The 18,149-nt window shown below is 36.3% G+C and overlaps 1 protein-coding gene across 1 annotated transcript; it reads right to left on the reverse strand.

The window, feature by feature from the left end:
- Positions 1-8,724: 8,724 nt before the first annotated feature.
- LOC136205580 (mannosylglycoprotein endo-beta-mannosidase) lies at positions 8,725-15,501 on the reverse strand. The gene is made up of 11 exons (XM_065996233.1): positions 15,251-15,501; positions 14,169-14,307; positions 13,626-13,853; positions 13,390-13,448; positions 13,060-13,108; positions 12,333-12,563; positions 11,644-11,813; positions 11,323-11,527; positions 10,385-11,053; positions 10,071-10,298; positions 8,725-9,766 (listed from the first exon to the last, which is right to left on the reverse strand). Exons 1-11 carry the CDS (start codon positions 15,394-15,396, stop codon positions 8,960-8,962), a joined length of 2,931 nt encoding a protein of 976 aa, XP_065852305.1. The 5' UTR covers positions 15,397-15,501; the 3' UTR covers positions 8,725-8,959.
- Positions 15,502-18,149: the final 2,648 nt, after the last annotated feature.

The raw sequence follows: 18,149 nt of genomic DNA on the forward strand, positions 1-18,149 counted from the left end.
ACACATTTCTAGGCAGTGTCCCTCACCAAAATTTAGCCGAAGCACTCGTGGATCATTTAAACCATCATCCAATGTGGCTACAACATCTCAAACGACTTCAACTGATTGGTTGTTAGATTCAGGAGCAACACACCATTTAACGGCTGATTTGGGAAATCTTCATGTTCACAATGAATACGACGGACCCGAAGAGGTTGTAGTAGGTAATGGACATTCTATACCCATCTCTCATATTGGTCAGTCCAAATTTCCTGTTTCAAATACCTCTGTTAAAATTCAAAATATTCTACGTGTCCCTCAAACAGTAAATAATTTACTGTCTGTTTCTTCACTGACCCGCTGCAATCCTGTTTCAGTTGAATTTTTCGCTAATTATTTTGTCTTGAAGGATTTGAAGACAAGGAAGGAGATCTTTCGAGGGGTGAATAAAGATGGTCTCTATACCATGTCTCTTCCATCATCAAACAAGTCTCGTATCCGAGCCTTTAATATCAGTATTCCTTTATGGCATGCTCGCTTAGGACATGCTAATTACCCTATTGTTAGAAAGACACTTTCTTTGAATAAAATTATGTTTGATGATAATAAAAGCAATGATATTTGTGATTCGTGTTGTGTTAGTAAGGCTCATCGCCTCCCTTTTTCTACTTCTACATTTATTGCTTCTAATCCGTTGGAATTGGTATGCTCAGATGTTTGGGGCCCTGCTCCTGTTACTTCACATGATAATTATCGCTATTATGTCCTTTTCTATGATCATTATAGCAAATTTTCATGGCTTTTCTTTGTGCGTTATAAATCTGAGGTCTTAAGTGTTTTCATTAAATTTCGAACACTTGTGGAAAAATATTTCAATAAGCCCGTTCTTAATTTTCAATCTGATTGGGGGGGGGGGGGGGGGGGGGTGAGTTTCAGGCTCTCACTAAATATCTTAGTACCAATGGTATAAATCATCGTGTGTCTTGTCCTTACACTCCTGAGCAAAACGGTTGTGCTGAAAGAAAACATCGCCATGTTGTTGAAACAGGGTTGTCATTGCTTAATCATTCCAAATTACCAAATAATTTTTGGACATATGCATTTGATTGTGCTATGTATGTGATTAATAGATTGCCATCCAAAATTATGAAATACTGTACTCCGTATGAAAAATTGTTTGGTTATGCTCCTGATTACACTTTGTTTCGTCCCTTTGGTTGCTTATGTTATCCTTGGCTTCGCCCGTATAACTCCAATAAATTGCTTCCTCGATCTCGCAAATGTATCTTTTTTGGGTATAGTAAAATTCACAAGGGATACAAATGCTATGATTTACTTACTAATAAGCTTTTTATCTCACGCCACGTTGTTTTCAATGAACAGGAATTCCCTTATCAATCGTTAAGTCGCGAGTTGCTCATTCAATCTTCAACCAATCAGTCTGAGGCTCCTGTTACAGTCATATTTCCTGCAACTAGAGAACCCTTTGTAGCCATTCCCCCAACAGCTCCATTACCAAATAACCCACTGCCCTCAACCTCTCAAAATCAAAATAGAACGATTATCCCATACAATCCCCTGCCCAATTTTCAAAATATCAGCCTCCCTTCACAAAATTCAAACATGCAGCCCGCCCCCTCTACATCATTCCCAGCTATCAATCTGCCAAATGGATTACCTTCTTTTCCCACAACAGTAGCACCGCCTACACACACATCAGCTCACCCAAATACCTCCCAAAACACGCTGGTTCAATCTGACCAGCCACTACCTCAACTGAATCCACCCCAACCTGAACAGAAAAAGCACAATATGGTTACTCGATCACAAACTGGTTCGCTACGACCAAAAGTACTGCAAGCTGTTACTGAAACTGTAACACCGACTTGTTATTCAAAAGCATTGTTACAACCTGAATGGAGAGAAGCAATGCAGGCTGAGTATAATGCTTTAATTGCTAACGGAACTTGGGAACTAGTTCCGGAAAGTGAAGCTACCAACAAGGTGGGGTGCCGATGGATTTTTCGCATCAAATTGAATGCGGATGGGACGGTTGAACGTTACAAAGCACATCTCGTTGCTAAAGGATATCATCAAAGGCCCGGTCTGGATTATAAACAAACGTACAGTCCTGTCATCAAGCCCACAACTATTCGTTTGCTCTTATCCATTGCTGTCACACATTCTTGGCCCGTTAGGCAACTCGATGTAAGTAATGCTTTCTTACATGGAACGTTGGATGAAGTTGTTTATATGCAGCAACCTCCTGGCTTTGTGAGTCCGAATTTCCCCAATCATGTGTGTAAATTGAAAAAGAGATTGTATGGACTCAAGCAAGCTCCACAGATGTGGCACCGTTGTTTAACACAAGCCCTGTTATCTCTTGGATTTATTGGTTCGCAAACAGATTCCTCTCTTTATAGTTTCTCTGTCAATAAAATTCAGGTATTTTGCTTGCTTTATGTCGACGATATCTTAATTACAGGGAATTGTGTGAAATCCGTTGAGAAGTTAATTGTTCAACTTCAAAATCAGTTTGCTGTTAGAGACCTCGGCACTTTATCATACTTTCTTGGTATAGAAGCTATTTGGAGCCAATCTTGCTTGCATTTGAGTCAAAAGAAGTATGTTACTGATTTACTCAAGAAAGCTAAAATGGAAGGATCGAAAGGGATATCCACTCCATCTTGCACTTCAGCTAAACTCAGTCAAGACACTGGTGAACCATTTTCTGATCCAGGTTTATACCGCAGCATAGTTGGCGGGCTCCAATATGCAACAATTACTCGCCCGGATATCTCCAATTCTGTGAACAAGGTCAGTCAATTCATGCACAATCCTACAATTGATCATTGGAAGGCAGTAAAACGCATTCTCCGCTATCTTAATTCCACAACATCACATGGTATTCTACTTCGGAAAGGAAAAACACTTGATCTTGTTGGTTTTACCGATGCTGATTGGGGTGGAGACCTTGATGATCGCAAGTCGACATCGGGGTTTGCTGTTTTCGTTGGACCAAACTTGGTCTCTTGGCGCTCCCGCAAACAACATACAGTTTCACGATCCTCAACTGAGGCTGAATATCGAGCACTCGCGTGTCTTGCCTCTGAAGTCTTATGGTTAAAAATGTTACTGCACGAAATTGGGTTCAGTTTGACAAAACCTCCTTTGTTATGGTGTGACAATCTAGGGGCCACTTATCTCACTGCGAATCCCATCTTTCATGATCGCTCTAAACACTTAGAGATTGATTTTCACTTTATACGGGACAAAGTAGCTCGCAAGGAAATTCGTGTTTGCTACATATCAACACTTGATCAAGCTGCCGACATCTTGACCAAGCCATTGTCTAAAGCTCGATTTCAATAGTTGCGCAACAAATTAACAGTTACACCACCGTTAATTTGAGGGGGAGTGATAAGGTTAATATTGTAATTACTCATTTAGTTAAGATAAGCTTTTATTTAGTCATCTGTAATTTGAATTACAAATAGTTGTTGTAACCTCTATATCCTGTATAGCTTATTTAAAGCTGATTACAATCAATACAAACTCAATTGAGAGTCTCAGTTTTCAATAGATAGGTGATGGATCACTTAATTCAATCAAATGACTCGAGTTGATCGAACCGAATGATATAATATATATAGTTAATTTAACATTATAAATCAACCATGCATCACTTGAAAGTTCTAGTTGTTTTTCCAATTGTGACGTAATAAACTCTATTGATCCATCACCATCATATTTCAGTCTGATGTATTTTTAAGTAAAGCTTTTTATTATTTAGTAAGAAAATAAAAAGTCCGTGAATTAGAAAGGTTTTTTTTTTACATTTTTTTTATTCATATTTTTAAAAAATAAAAAAACTGGGATCACCTCGGGTCTCGAGTTGACTCCAGATCCAGATTACCCTGAATTATTTAAGATTAACAAATCCAACATAATCTAAACAGAAGATCTAGCCCGTTTTCGATCTGATCGGGGTCTGACAATACCGGTTTTATATTGATGTAGATTAAAATCGACTGGAGGTTTTAATCTTAAACCAACAAAGATTACAAACTTCTCAAGCTTAACTTGAAGGTTGAATAAACCCAAAGGAATGAATCCTTGCTCCAATGGAGGCTTCAAAATATAATATTCATCAAAAGTTGCTCAACATTACAAAAGATGGAGAATATATACTCCTTCTAAATAAAAGATAAAGACTAAAAGGCCACCCCTAGGGTTACCAACAACTAAGGAGCCCTAGGGGTAAAATAGGAAATGCATAAAGATAGATATTAGGGTAAATAAGTTCAATGGCAAAGAGGTAAATAGTAGAGTGGCAAAACAGTAATAAAAAAGGTGGCAGATCTTGTCCTCAACAAGAAGAACTTGGGGAGGAAGTATTCTCCAGGTCCGATACGCCCCGCGTGGCCTACCTCACGCCCCGCGTGGATGTGTCCCTGAACTTGATGTTGCTGGCTCGAACTCAAGACGCGAGGCGCCCGATAGATTACGCCCTGCGTCAAGATTACGCCCCGCGTCGTGCGACCTACGCCCCGCGTACTCGGCCTCCTGATCTGAACTCTCATCCGAGGTTGGCTCCACGTCCCGCGTCTCGCCATACACGCCCCGCGTGTATGACCTCCTGGATGGTTCCCACGACTTCGAGTCCTTCACGCCTCGCGTCCCAGCGGACACGCCCCGCGTGCTCTGTTCTTCGCCCTTTCCTTCCTCCTTCTCGGTTAGCTTTCTACGGGTCCCATCCTTCAACTCCGGTTCAATCTTTAGGGACCGGATGCCCTCATCATATATGCACTAAGGCAACAAGCTTCCCAAGTTTGGATATTTCCTCAAAAATGAATATACTTTGGTAAAGCCCGTTTAAATTTGGATTCAAAATGTATCCGATATTAATATGAATTGTTAATTCGTACATGGTATCATAGATTTTCTCCCACCACAATATACTGATTTCTCAGTGTGTTAGGAAATGCAGTATACTGATAGTTAGAGTAATAAGAATAGGTTAATTAGTTAAATCTTAGATTAATTACTTTAATAGTTTTATTGCTTAGAAGTGTTATTTACCTTTTAGGAGTTTGTTATACCAGCTGTAAATAGTACAGCGGTATGATTTGTAACTGCTGTCTGGTCAGGCTCAGTAGTAGGTATTCCTATTTAAGAGTCTCCTTTGGTTATGTAAAGTTTTATCAAATGAATATTAAGAAATCTTACTTTCTCTTTCCTTCTTGCTCTCTTCTCCAAACATTGCGATTCTCTCCCTATATCTCTATTTCTTCTTCTTCTTCTTTATTCTTATCCTTCCTAAACAGTATTCTGCCCTAATTTCTTCTGTCAGAAATCCCTAATCCTGACATTGGTATCAGAGACTTCCTTCCTCTAGCCATAGAAGAATCAGACCAGCGATTTGAACTTCTTTGCAAAAAGCAACAACAACTGGATCAGAAAATGGAACGGTTTTGCAAGGAGCAACCACACTCTGATCAGCAATGGAAACTACTACTCAAGGAGCAACAAAACTTGGATGAACTGTTTCACAAGGAGCATCAAAACTCTATTGAACGACTTCACAATTCCATCTATTCTCTGGCTCAACTAATTCTGGAAAAGCAAGGAGTTTCAAATCCTTCCCTTGCTGCCTCCCGACTGTTCGATGTAATGTCTGAGAACAAAGAGGAGGAAATCTTGCAAACCACCTTCCACCTGTTTGATGAAATGCCTCAGAAGGAAATAGGCAGCATAGATAAGCACTACCCACAGTTTGTTGAAGTACCTGAGAGGAAGGTAAAGTTGGGAGATTCCTATATGCAAGGAATCACTGAGGATGTGTGGAAGCAGACCACTTCTCTAGAGGCAAAGCAAGGCCATTCTGAAGCTCTTAAGCTTGCAATAGAGTAGGTAAACTCCCCCATTAATGATTCTAACAATATACCTAGTTTCTTCACTGGTTTAAAACTTGAGCCCCAATCAGATATGAGATATTACACCCCAAATAATATGAAACCTAGCCCAACTTTTAGATCCCCAATTAGTACTACACAATGCAATCCTTTTGTTTCAGCCTCTATCGACACTGATTTACATGGCCAGAACCCTCTCAAAGCTAAACCATATTACCCTTCCTATGTTTCAAATGCAGCCGACAATTATAGCTCCTTAAGCATCCCACATAATTCTAGTTATAATCTAATTCCTGCATCTCAAGTTCCTAGAACCAATAATTTTATGCATGAGGATTATTCTCAAAGCCTAGGACAAGATCATTCATTCCACTGGTCTGGGTTATTGGAGGGGCTCAAAGATTGGCAGCAAGTTCAACCTTCACAACTTGATGGGTCTTTCTACCCCAAGGAGAATTATTTTAATCAAGGGTTGTATGCATCTGAAGGCATGGCTACATTTGAAGAATCTTCTCATAGCATTGATGCTAATGTTATGGGAAAGGAAACTGAGCCTGGGTTCAAGGGACAGAGATATTATAAAAGTCTTCTTGGTAAAATTCCCAAGATTGTATCATCAGTTAGTCCACAATATAATTGTGTCAATCATTTGAACCATCAGATGCAATATGGTGTATCAAATGAAAAATGCTTGATAAAGCATGATGCTACTCCAAGGGGTATATCATCGGTCTTAAAGTCTTCCCCTGCAATTTCCATCAGACAAGATCTATCTATGAACTCGAAAGACTCCAAAGGTACTGGTGCGAACCTTCAAGCTCATCTAATTTCTTATGTTAGTGGAAATGGTGCTAAAAATATCTCTCTGGAGAAAACAAGTAAACACTTGAGTGGGGGAAGTTTTTTAGCTCCTTCTCTTAAGCAACTTAAGGATGATAATATGCTACCGAGAGAAGGAATTAATGTTGTTGTTCAAACTGGACCTTGTTATACGAAACATATATGTTTTACTCATGTTAAAATTGATGATGATGCCCTGTCTAAGAAAGTGTTTTATAATCTTAATAGCAAGTTCCTTCACAATGAGCAACAGAGATATGAAGGTGATAAATGGATTCCTAAGAAAACATGTGCATAGAGGATTAGCATTACTAATTTTAGAATGACTTTGGTTCGTTGGATTGCTCTGTCATCTTCCTTCACTATTTTCGAATTCAATTTCCAGAAGGTTGAGAAGAACGAGCAGCTTTTCTTATGTGTTGCAAGCCTTTGGGCTAAGCATATTATTGGACTTGTCACTGAATATTACATCAGCAATGTGTACAGCCCTGCTCTAGATGTTAATGATTGCCAGTCATCATATCCGTTTGAAAGAGGGAAAAAGAAGTTGATCGGAGGCTTGAAGGCATTAATTGTAGCATCAGACAAAACAAATATGCAGGTTAAAGGATCCGGTTTAGATGTTTTTCGGGTTAGTGTTTCTAGTGTCCCAATTACTTTCAATCATGATTCTGCAATAGATGATTGTGATGCTTCATGTGAAGCATACAAATGGGGCAAGGTAATTAATGATAACACTGTTAAGGTTGGGGCTGATATGAACATGATGAAAACATATGACAAAACAGCAATGCAGGAGTCTACAAATTTATCCGCTGATTTGATTGCTAATTGGTATGTCCGGACAGAATCTAAAGATTTATCAGTCATTGAGTGCATGGAAGAAGCTGTTATTCTATACATCAAGTGTGGATTGCAGAATCTTCTTGCTAGATCAATGCCCATGCCTCCTACTCCTCTAGTGCTACCACCATCTATCATGGAAGGCAATGAAACTCTTATCAGGGATGTGGTCTTACAGTATCCATTTGTGATATGGAGGGCTAGCTCATGCATCCACATTTTGTTACAAGTACCATATGATTTTAATGTTAAGCAAGGAGATGTTGTAGCTTACCAACCTTATGGAATGGTAAGACTGAAATTCATATGGGGTGATGGTGCTCACAAGTATAAACCCGTAAGATGGATCACTAAGGTTGGTCTGATTTCGTCACAGAGCGCTTTCAAGTTTGTTGTTTTTCTGCTACAAATTCAATGTATTGTTTCTGTCGCAAAGCCCTTTCAAGTTCACTGATTTCCAGAATTCCTACATTCTTGGGGACAAGAATGTTCTAAAGGAGGGAGTATTGTCATGATTATCAGAGTAATAAGAATAGGTTAATTAGTTAAATCTTAGATTAATTACTTTAATAGTTTTATTGCTTAGAAGTGTTATTTACCTTTTATTGCTTAGAAGTGTTATTTGTAACTGCTGCCTGGTCAGACTCAGCAGTAGGTATTCCTATTTAAGAGTCCCCTTTGGTTATGTAAAGTTTTATCAAATGAATATTAAGAAATCTTACTTTCTCTTTCTTTCTTGCTCTCTTCTCCAAACATTGCGATTCTCTCCCTATATCTCTATTTCTTCTTCTTCTTCTTTATTCTTATCCTTCCTAAACAGTATTCTGCCCTAATTTCTTCTGTCAGAAATCCCTAATCCTGACAATTTCCTCAAAAATGAATATACTTTGGTAAAGCCCGTTTAAATTTGGATTCAAAATGTATCCGATATTAATATGAATTGTTAATTGGTACATGGTATCATAGATTTTCTCCCACCACAATATACTGATTTCTCAGTGTGTTAGGAAATGCAGTATACTGATTTCGCAGGGTGTTGAAGAACAAGTCACGAGATATTTGCCTATTGATGAGTTTGAACAGAAATGATACAATGCCTAAAATCTATTTCAAGTGTTAAAAATGTAAAATCTGATTACAAGGGAAATTATCAAGGGGAAAATTGCCAAATCATTATAATAATAATAATGTGAATAATTTATTTGTCTATCAGCACAGTAACTAATAGTACTACAAATATAGGTTGGGACACCTTTAAATTCTTAATCATGAGATCAATTCTGTATAATCACCACACTTGCAGATTAAGGTTGGGACACCTTCAAATTCTTAATCATGAAGCCAACTGATTCAAAACCTTGGGACTAAAACTCTAGCTAATATCAAAAAACAGTATGTCCAGTATGATAATTCCATCCTTTAAGCGTCACTCGGGGTGTGACACCGGCAGGAACCTCAAAAGATATTTTGATCGGCAACACCTCTCCTGGCACAAGCGAAAAATAGTTGTCCGAGTAATGAACAGGAAGAATTCTTGAGTCTTCTCCTTCCTTATGGTCTGTTTTTGATGCATGAACAGAGAAATGAAGGAAAAAGGCAACTCCTTCCTCCACACCATTGATTTCAGCAACAACCGGATCTTCAGTTCCGCGTGAAAAATGACTGCGCAACCTCTGGAATAAACTCGCGCCACGAGCATCACATTTTTCCTTCGTTCCATTATCTACAGGCTCCACCGAGGACGAATCAAAATCATCACTGTCTTGTCTAGTAATGAAATTGTTCCTATAAGTCAAGCGTTTCGGGTCCGGCTTCTTCGATGTGTTCTGCACATGCATTACCATTTCATACGTGGACCCTCTAATGGAAACCTTTGATATTATTTTGAGAGGAACTTTTCTCTTCCTGTAGGGCTCCAACAGCTTGTAATCTCCACCAGGCAGATGCAACCAGTAGAAGTTCCTTGATATAATGCCATAGTCCGACACATTGTATAGTTTCAGAAGAAGAAAGTAGGCAGGCTTCGGGTTTTTGGTCTTCGGATACTTCATCTCACCTATCGGAACTGTTTTCTTTGAGGGAACTGTGAGTTTTTCAAAAACTTCATAATATGGACATGTCCCTTCAAGATCCCATACTGATACTTCAATTGCTATGTTGGACAGTTCCTCTGACGTCGTATTAATAACCTGTTTATGGCAAGAGAAATAGGAAAACCGCATAAATGTTTTGAACAATGTCAAACAAGTGGATTGCATCATAAGAAAGAAAATGCTGACATGATAAATCTAGGAGTGCCAAAATGATCGTGTTTTATAATATATGTATACATACCACATGATTACATATGATATAAATGCAACAAAAATGATAATCGCGTCAAATAGGTCGTGTCAGGCAAATTGTCTTTGTAAATCATGTTATCGTGTCAGAAATTGACAGTCTTAGATATCTCAAATCAAGTAGAATAGAAATAGACTATTGTACAGTTACCTCAATGTAAGATGTAGCCAAATTAAGCTGAACATGGACTGGCTCTGCAGCACATCGACAACCATAGAAACCTGCTGTTTGCTCTAGAAGATGATCATAGAACTGCCCTCTCAGACCCGTCCACGGATTCTGAGTTTTCCAAATTAAGAAACCGGTGTGTTTTCTCCACATTTTAGAAGAATAGCCTTCAATTAGAGCTTTATACTGAATGTAGTTTACAAGTTGAGCCTATAAGATTGGTTCAGAAACAGGTTAATAGAAGCTTAGAAGAATAAAACATATACCAAGTGAATACGATAAAGATCTCAGCATACCTTCAAACAAAAATCATCAAGATCTGTCGGCACCCCATACAATAAAATCTGATCATGAACCTTTCCCGGTTTTGAATAAGGAATGTATTTATGGTAATCCCATATGGGATTCGGTACTTCTTCTACATAACCATCAGGTTGCTTCTTGAACAATGGGATTTGCCACCCTTCTGGAGGCATGGTTGCCCTGATAGTAGCAGCAACCGGCATTCCTACAGAACCAACCTCGGGATTGAATCCATAACTGTAAAAATCATCCCTAAAGAAGCTTTCAGGATATTGGATTTCATAAGGGCCATCACTGAAATCCCCCTTTCCGTTAGCAAAACCATCCCACATGGATCCTTGGATATAAATACGTGTACCATCAAGATATTGACTGGGATCTTTTGATTCCAAAGACAAACCCTGCATAGACTGGCCACCTTCATCGAAGGTCACAAAATTGGGATGGAGTTGTAGGTCATTCTTTAAAGCATCATTGATATCAGGTGGTGGAACTTGTTCATTTCCGCCCACCCAAAGAGCAAGGCTAGGGTGATTTCGAAGAAGCTTGACAGTGTCTCTTGCACATAGCAGAAAAAGCTTATGATCAAGTGGACCATCTGGATTTGATACTGGTACTCCTCTTCCATCTACATCTCCAGTAATCCAAAACTCTTGCCACACCTAAAACAAAATGTACGAGGCATGTGAATGGGTAAACCTGAATAATCTTATATTATAGCCTATTAACATCAAATAGGACGCTATCCAATTATCCATCCATACAGGTAAATTGGCATTCCATAGGAGCATAAACGAAGTTGTTCTCCAAGAGGAATCCAACATTCAACAGAAAAAAAAACGCAAAATTTCACTGTTATCAAGACATTTTCAACATTGGATTTTATTAAATAAAAAAGTAGTGAAAATGAGTAAGTAAATGTAACTCTTACCAGCAAACCATAAATGTCACAGTAATGATAGAACTCTGGCCTCTCAGATATTCCACCGCCCCAACACCTGATCATGTTGAAATTCATATCTGCATGGAACTTGATATCTGTTTGGTAACGTTTTCTTGAAAGCCGCAGTAAACCATCTGACAAAATCCAGTTCCCACCACGGATAAAAATAGGCTTCCCATTGACCTTGAACAATCTACAAGATTTGCATGGTTACAATGGTGATAGCAGAAGCCAAGGAAAAATAAGTAAATAAATAAACGTAACCTATTAAGTTTTTGCTCCTAATTTGTAATGTAGGATTAGCAATACCTTCCACCGGTTTTCTTATCAATATAGCTTTCAATTTTACGGAATCCAAACAACTGGCTCCATGAATCGGACTCTCCATATCCCCCCACATCAACTGTAATACTAACATGGTACATGGATTGCTTTCCCATACCATTTGGCCACCATAAATTGGGCTTGTAGAAAAAAAGCTGTCAAATTGCACAATTAGCACTAGATGGAGAGGAATTTTTGAAATCAAATCAATACCAGCTTAAGGTTGAGATCACTATACAGTTTGTAAACTCACACGTTCATCAATATATGCTTATCACAATTCGCTATTAGGGAAGTTAGAGATTGACAATTTAAAAAGACAGTTTACTAAATTCAGAACAAATTTCTTTGATAAGTCTCTCTTAGTTTTTTCTAAATTAGCTAAGTTAGTTGAACAAGAATTTTGATTAGCTTTAGTTACTCCCAATAAAGAGAATAAATTATTGCAATTGCAGGAATTCCTGCAACCTTCCAATTCACAATATTAGCCGTGTAAAAGCAGTAACTTGCTTTGCCATAAAACATGGAATCTAAACTTCAGGTTAAATTTTCAATCATAAACAAATGATACAACCTCCAGAGACAACATAATTCAGGTACAATAAGATTTAGAAGCAGAAAAAATCTTGCTGACATTGCTGTGGAAATATAGGAAGAAGTATTGTGCAACTGACCTCAGGAAAACTATATTGAACACGTTTTCCAGCAGGGACTGACACATGTTGTGTCTGAAGATGCTCTACCAAGCAAACGTTTTCTTCAAGTTCCACAGTCACTTGGATATTCAAATTACATTCAGCAACCCAGGAGCTTTTATTTTCCAATTCCGTTGTAGTATGCAAATAAACCCTCTTGTAACCATCAAAAAATGTGGAAACCAAATGGGGGTCTATAATTTTCACTGGCTGCACCAAAGCAGAATCCATCAATTTCTAGCTGTAAGCAAATCACAACGAATAGGGGAATTGCACCAGAAAATGCAAAGGTATTGGATTTTTAAAACCTATAAGTTTGAGTTTGTGAACCACATGAAAACAAAACCATCAACAAACTATAGGTTCGTTTTGAGTTTCTGAACAAGTGAAAAGAAAACCATCAACAAATTATAGGTTTGAGTTTCTGAAATGCATGAAATTAGATCCACAAAAGGAAATAATATTAATCCATAACAAGGAATGATATATTATTCATTCAGGTCTCAGAAATTACCACGTGTAAGGAAAACAATTCTTAAATAAAACAGAGCTAAAAAAACATGTATCCCCTTGTCAAAACAAGTCATAATTTCAATAGACTAACCTGCCCAGAATTAGGAATTATCATTAGACAAATACTAATAAGCCTAAATGATCATTTTGTCAAAGTCTCTGAAAGCAAATTTAGCATAAAATGTAGACTCACCCCAGTGACATAAACTGATGCTTCATCCCATATGCCAGTATTCCTATCCCTGAAATTTAACAAAAACGCGTTATATCTACAATGTGGGTATTAAGACTGAAATGGGTGGAAGAACAACAATAAATCAGCAGAAGAATGTGACAGTGTTGGCTGTAACTAATAATCATGAAAATAAAAACGTAGCACGCATTCTTTAACCAATTCCAATAAAAATACCAGATAATAAAAGAAATTACATGTTCAACATAATAGTAGTAATAATAATAACTGGATTTACAAGGAAAATATCAAACTAAAAATTCAACTGTAATCTCAATAACAAAGTGCTACCTTATTGGAGCCATCCAATCCCAACCCTGAACATATTGCGTAGCAACGTCTTTACCTATCTGACAGAAGGGCAGAAGATAAAGATATTAGGCAGCGTTTTGTGCTCATAGTTAATATTACTTACTTTCAACCATCAATACAGCAATTCAAGATTCTAACATCTTTATATAGTTCTGAAAGTGAGCAGTTATGGAAAAAACATAGAATTATCTATGAGCTTTGCAGCGGTTGTATACCTCATGATCACCACCCTGCCCTCCCTCAGCAGGAATTGTTCCCGGATTATCTGGAGGATGAACAAGAACAGCCAACAAATTCTGACCTTCAGGGTTTAGAATATCAGTAACATCAAGAGAATGTCTTCGAAACATCCCTTTTGGTAATACCTTTTGGTGTCCATTTAAATATACTTCAGCAGAATAATTGATTGCACGAAAATTTAGCTCCAAATGTTGATTTCCTGACTAAAAATATGGATGTTCAGAAGAAAGTATCAAGAATCAAGCAGCAGAATAAACTTCCTGCTAATTTTGAAAACCATGTTAAACATCTTTCTAAGATTCTGATGCAAAATAATGGCCCAGTCAGTGTGTTCCACACTGACACTGATAAACATATTGTGAACAGAGAATGGAAGCCAGGAAAAATAGCCATTACAGCCTCGACCCAATGTGAGACCAAAAACAGAAACTTCTTGTTCAGAAGTAGTTCAGAAGACAAAGGGGAAAAGGAAGGAATTCCGAGTCATGTTTAACCTTGATGCAAAAGTGTTTCCTTACCAGCTTACGCTCAAAAGTGGTGAAGAACCAAAATGTATAGTATTCCCTCCCAGAGTTGGCTATATCTATGATCGTTTCATTTTCCAAACCATAGAAAGGATCAGGCACGGCTTTGTTCTTCACAAGGGTTCCCAAAACACTGCAAAATAAGATAACTGAAAAACTATTACTGAAAGGCAGCTCATCAAATACAATTACTTGTATTCGCGTACTAGGTCAAATTGCGAAAGAAAAATCAACAAATAATTCAATCCAGAAATCAACTCAGAAAATACAAAAGCCACAGAGCACATAAACGAACTGGAAGTAAAAAAGACAAAATAATCAAACTCTTCAGCTTGGAATGCTAAGGCTACTAATGGATTGATGAACTTTGCCAGTTTCTCCAACTCAAAATCACATTGAAATGTAGTCAATTCAGTCAACAAAGATTACATTTGGATGGTAAAATAAATCATTCAAAAACATAGCAGCAAAAATGAAACCATTAACTGTATTGGCATACTCGGTCAAATAAATAAAGAAAAATCAACAGATAATTCAATCAGCAATCAACTCAGAAATTACAAAAGGAGCTCAGCACATAAACTAACTGGAAGTAAAAATGCAAATTCTTCAGCTTGGAATGCTAAGGAGATTAATCGATTGACGAATTTTGCTATTTTCTCCAACTCAAAATCACGTTGAAATGCAGTCAATTCAGTCAACAGAGATTGCATTTCGATGCTAAAACAAGTATTTCAAAAACAAAGCGGCAAAAATGAAACGATTTACTCTATTCGCGTACTCGATCAAATAACGAAAGAAAAATCAACAAATAATTCAATCCATCCAGCAATCAACTCAGAAATTGCAAAAGCAGCTCAGCACATAAACTAACTGGAAGTAAAAATGACAAAACAATCAAATTCTTCAGCTCAGAATGCTAAAGCGATTAATCGATTAACTAACTTTGCCAGTTTCTCCAACTCAAAATCACATTGAAATGCAGTCAATTCAGTCAACAAATATTCCATTTCGATGCTAAAATAAATAATTCAAAAACATAGCAGCAAAAAACGCAATGGATCGCGGTGTATTACGTTCCGGGAACAGCAGCTTCCATCCAGGGAGCGGCGGGTCCAGAGGGAGGGTGAGTGGTAGTGAGCTGCGTCCCGGTGAGTTTGACCTCCGTTGATCTGGCCGCTAGCCATCCAGAGTCAAGCACAATCTTCCCAATCTCCGCCATTGCTCAAAACATCCAATCCTGGCAGGAATGGACGACCGGAATTAGCAAGGTAGAAGAAGAAAGAAGTAAACGACAGTGTGCTTTATGGATTAGAAATAGAAAGGAAAAGAAAACAAGGATTGGTGCCATGCCAATTATGAAAGACACGTGAGTCGTGTCTGCTTGTTTCTAACGGCGGAATTTTCCACCGATTCCCTAAAATTACCGCTACTTTGTCAATCTGATACCATGTTTAATTTCAACTATTGTCCTCTAATTATTAAAAATGTAACTTTATTACCATAAAACTTTATTTTTTTTATATCAATTAGCTTTACATTTAACTTTTTTTTAGATTTGGGATTTCTCACATCAATATAATCTAACAAGATCAAATTAGATTTGTTTTTATAATTTTTTAATCCACATGTATGATTTACATGATGTCCTCAAATCAGATTTGTTTTTATAATTTTTTAATCCACATGTAAAAATATGATTTACATGATGTCCACGTAATTTTTTAATGACTGTTATTAGTAGAATATAAACAAAATGATTACAAGAGAATGAAATGGAAAGTTGAATAAATTTTCTTAAGAAAAAAGTTGGATAATTTCAGTGTTAATAAATTAAATTTTGTGGTATGCGATTACATTTCTTTTTTTTTTTTTTGATAGAAAAGAAAGATGCGATTACATTTCTAGTACTTGAAGACTGCTGGAGTAATTGACCTATGATAATATATATGGTTTCCGTACTCCTAATAAACTATTGGGCTATTCTAGGTTGGTTGAAGCGAGAAAATATTCAAAATGTTCAAATGGAATCAGATTCACAACTCCTGGTGTTAGCTATAAAAAACCTCATTGAGTTAGTTTCTCCCTTTGACATAATAGTAGAAGATTGCAAGTCAATGATCTCCGAACAAGAGATTAAGTCGGTTTCTTTTATTAGAAGGTCTGCGAACCAAGTTGCTCACTTATTAGCTCGGGCAGCTGATTCAGAGACTGACCTTGAGGCTTGGGTGAATAACCCCCCCTCAATTTATTTGTAATGCGCTGAACGTTGATATTCAATAAATTACTTTTGCTGTCAAAAAAAAAAAACTATTGGGCTATTTATATGAAAATTATAATTAAATTATATTACAAAATTTAATTTTGAATATGTTTATTATTTTTTATATATTATGATTTTATGTCCTAATTTATAAATTTTAAACCCTGTAAAATATACCTTAAATTTCTAATTCATAAAACATAGTTCTTAAAATATATTTTTTTAAAGATTTTTTTAGTTTGATATTATTTAAATTAGTACTTAATATAGTTGTAAATAATTTTTTAAACCTAAATTCCTATATAAATTTCTCTAAACTATTGTCATTTTATTGTGCCACAATTAGCCCCTTAACTTATCTAAAATGTATCTTTGTCTCTTTAATTTATTATTTGGTAATATTTTCCTCTTATTTATTCAAAAGGTTAGTCCTTACCTCATAACATATTATTTGATAGACATGTTCACAAACTCGAATGGTCATTTGGCCCGCATTTAATGGGTGGAGTTTGGATAAAAAAAAATGATTTTAAGCATAGCTCGGACTACACCAACTAAACCTTATTACCTAGTTCTAAGATGGATATGAGATTTATAAACATATTACCGATGGTCTCACCCCGCCTACCTATTTATATTAATTATTATATTTATGTATTTATTTTTAAGTATTAATGTTATTTTCACTGAACTCTTTCAGTTTGTTTGCCGGAAAATATCATGTTTTGAAAAATATTGAGTAAGGAAAATTTTTTATTGAAAAATAAAATATTTTTCAATGTTTGTTATATCTTTGAAAATTCTCAAGATTGAAAATGAAAAAAGGATCGAAAAAATAATTATCATCGATTAGATCTATATAATTAAAATTAAAATTATCCAATCATTAAAAAAATTCTCATTAAAATTAAAAATTAAAAAATAATCAAAAAAATCATTATTGTCAATTACCATTTGTAATGATATGATTAACAAAAGCGATAAATTCTAGAATTAGATGATGATTGCTTTTTATTAAAATTTATAGTGAGTCACTACGCAAAAGATAAAATATCTTTAAAACATTAAATGGGTAATTAATTTATTAGTACTTATATTTTAATAAAACACACTTTTTAGTCTTTATATTTTCAAAAACATATGGTAAAGTCCCTAACCTTTTTCTCAATGAACTGTTTAGTTCCTAACGTTTTTCTCGGTGAACTGTTTAGTCTCTGCCGTTAGACTCTCATGAAGATTATGTTAGTCAATTTAGATTTGCATTCTTCTTTTCCTTTATTTTCCTTTCCTTTAAACTCTAATGCATCTGAAATCAACTTTGAGTGTTCTTCTTAATCGTTCAAATTCGTAAGCATTTGGTCTGTTCTTTTTCTTGTTCTCCATACACATAGCTTCTTCTTCTAAATTGGATTTCCATTTCTGAAGTTTGAAGGTAAATAGTAAAGGGTAATTTAGTCATTTCCGAAATCATAAACGGTAAAAAATCTAACAAACATACAGAAGGACTAAACAGTTCACTGAGAAAAAGGTTGGGGACCTTACCATGTGTTTTTGAAAATACAAGGACTAAACAGTGTGTTTTGTCAAAGTACATGGACTAATAAATTAATTACCCAAATTAAATTTATATTACAGATTTTATTTATAAAAAATTATCGGATAAATTTCAAAAAAAAACCCATGTGGTTTCACTTTTTTACAGAAAAAAAAAG

This window comes from Euphorbia lathyris, chromosome 9, assembly GCF_963576675.1.
Source record: "Euphorbia lathyris chromosome 9, ddEupLath1.1, whole genome shotgun sequence".
In the NCBI taxonomy this organism is placed as follows: Eukaryota; Viridiplantae; Streptophyta; class Magnoliopsida; order Malpighiales; family Euphorbiaceae; genus Euphorbia; species Euphorbia lathyris.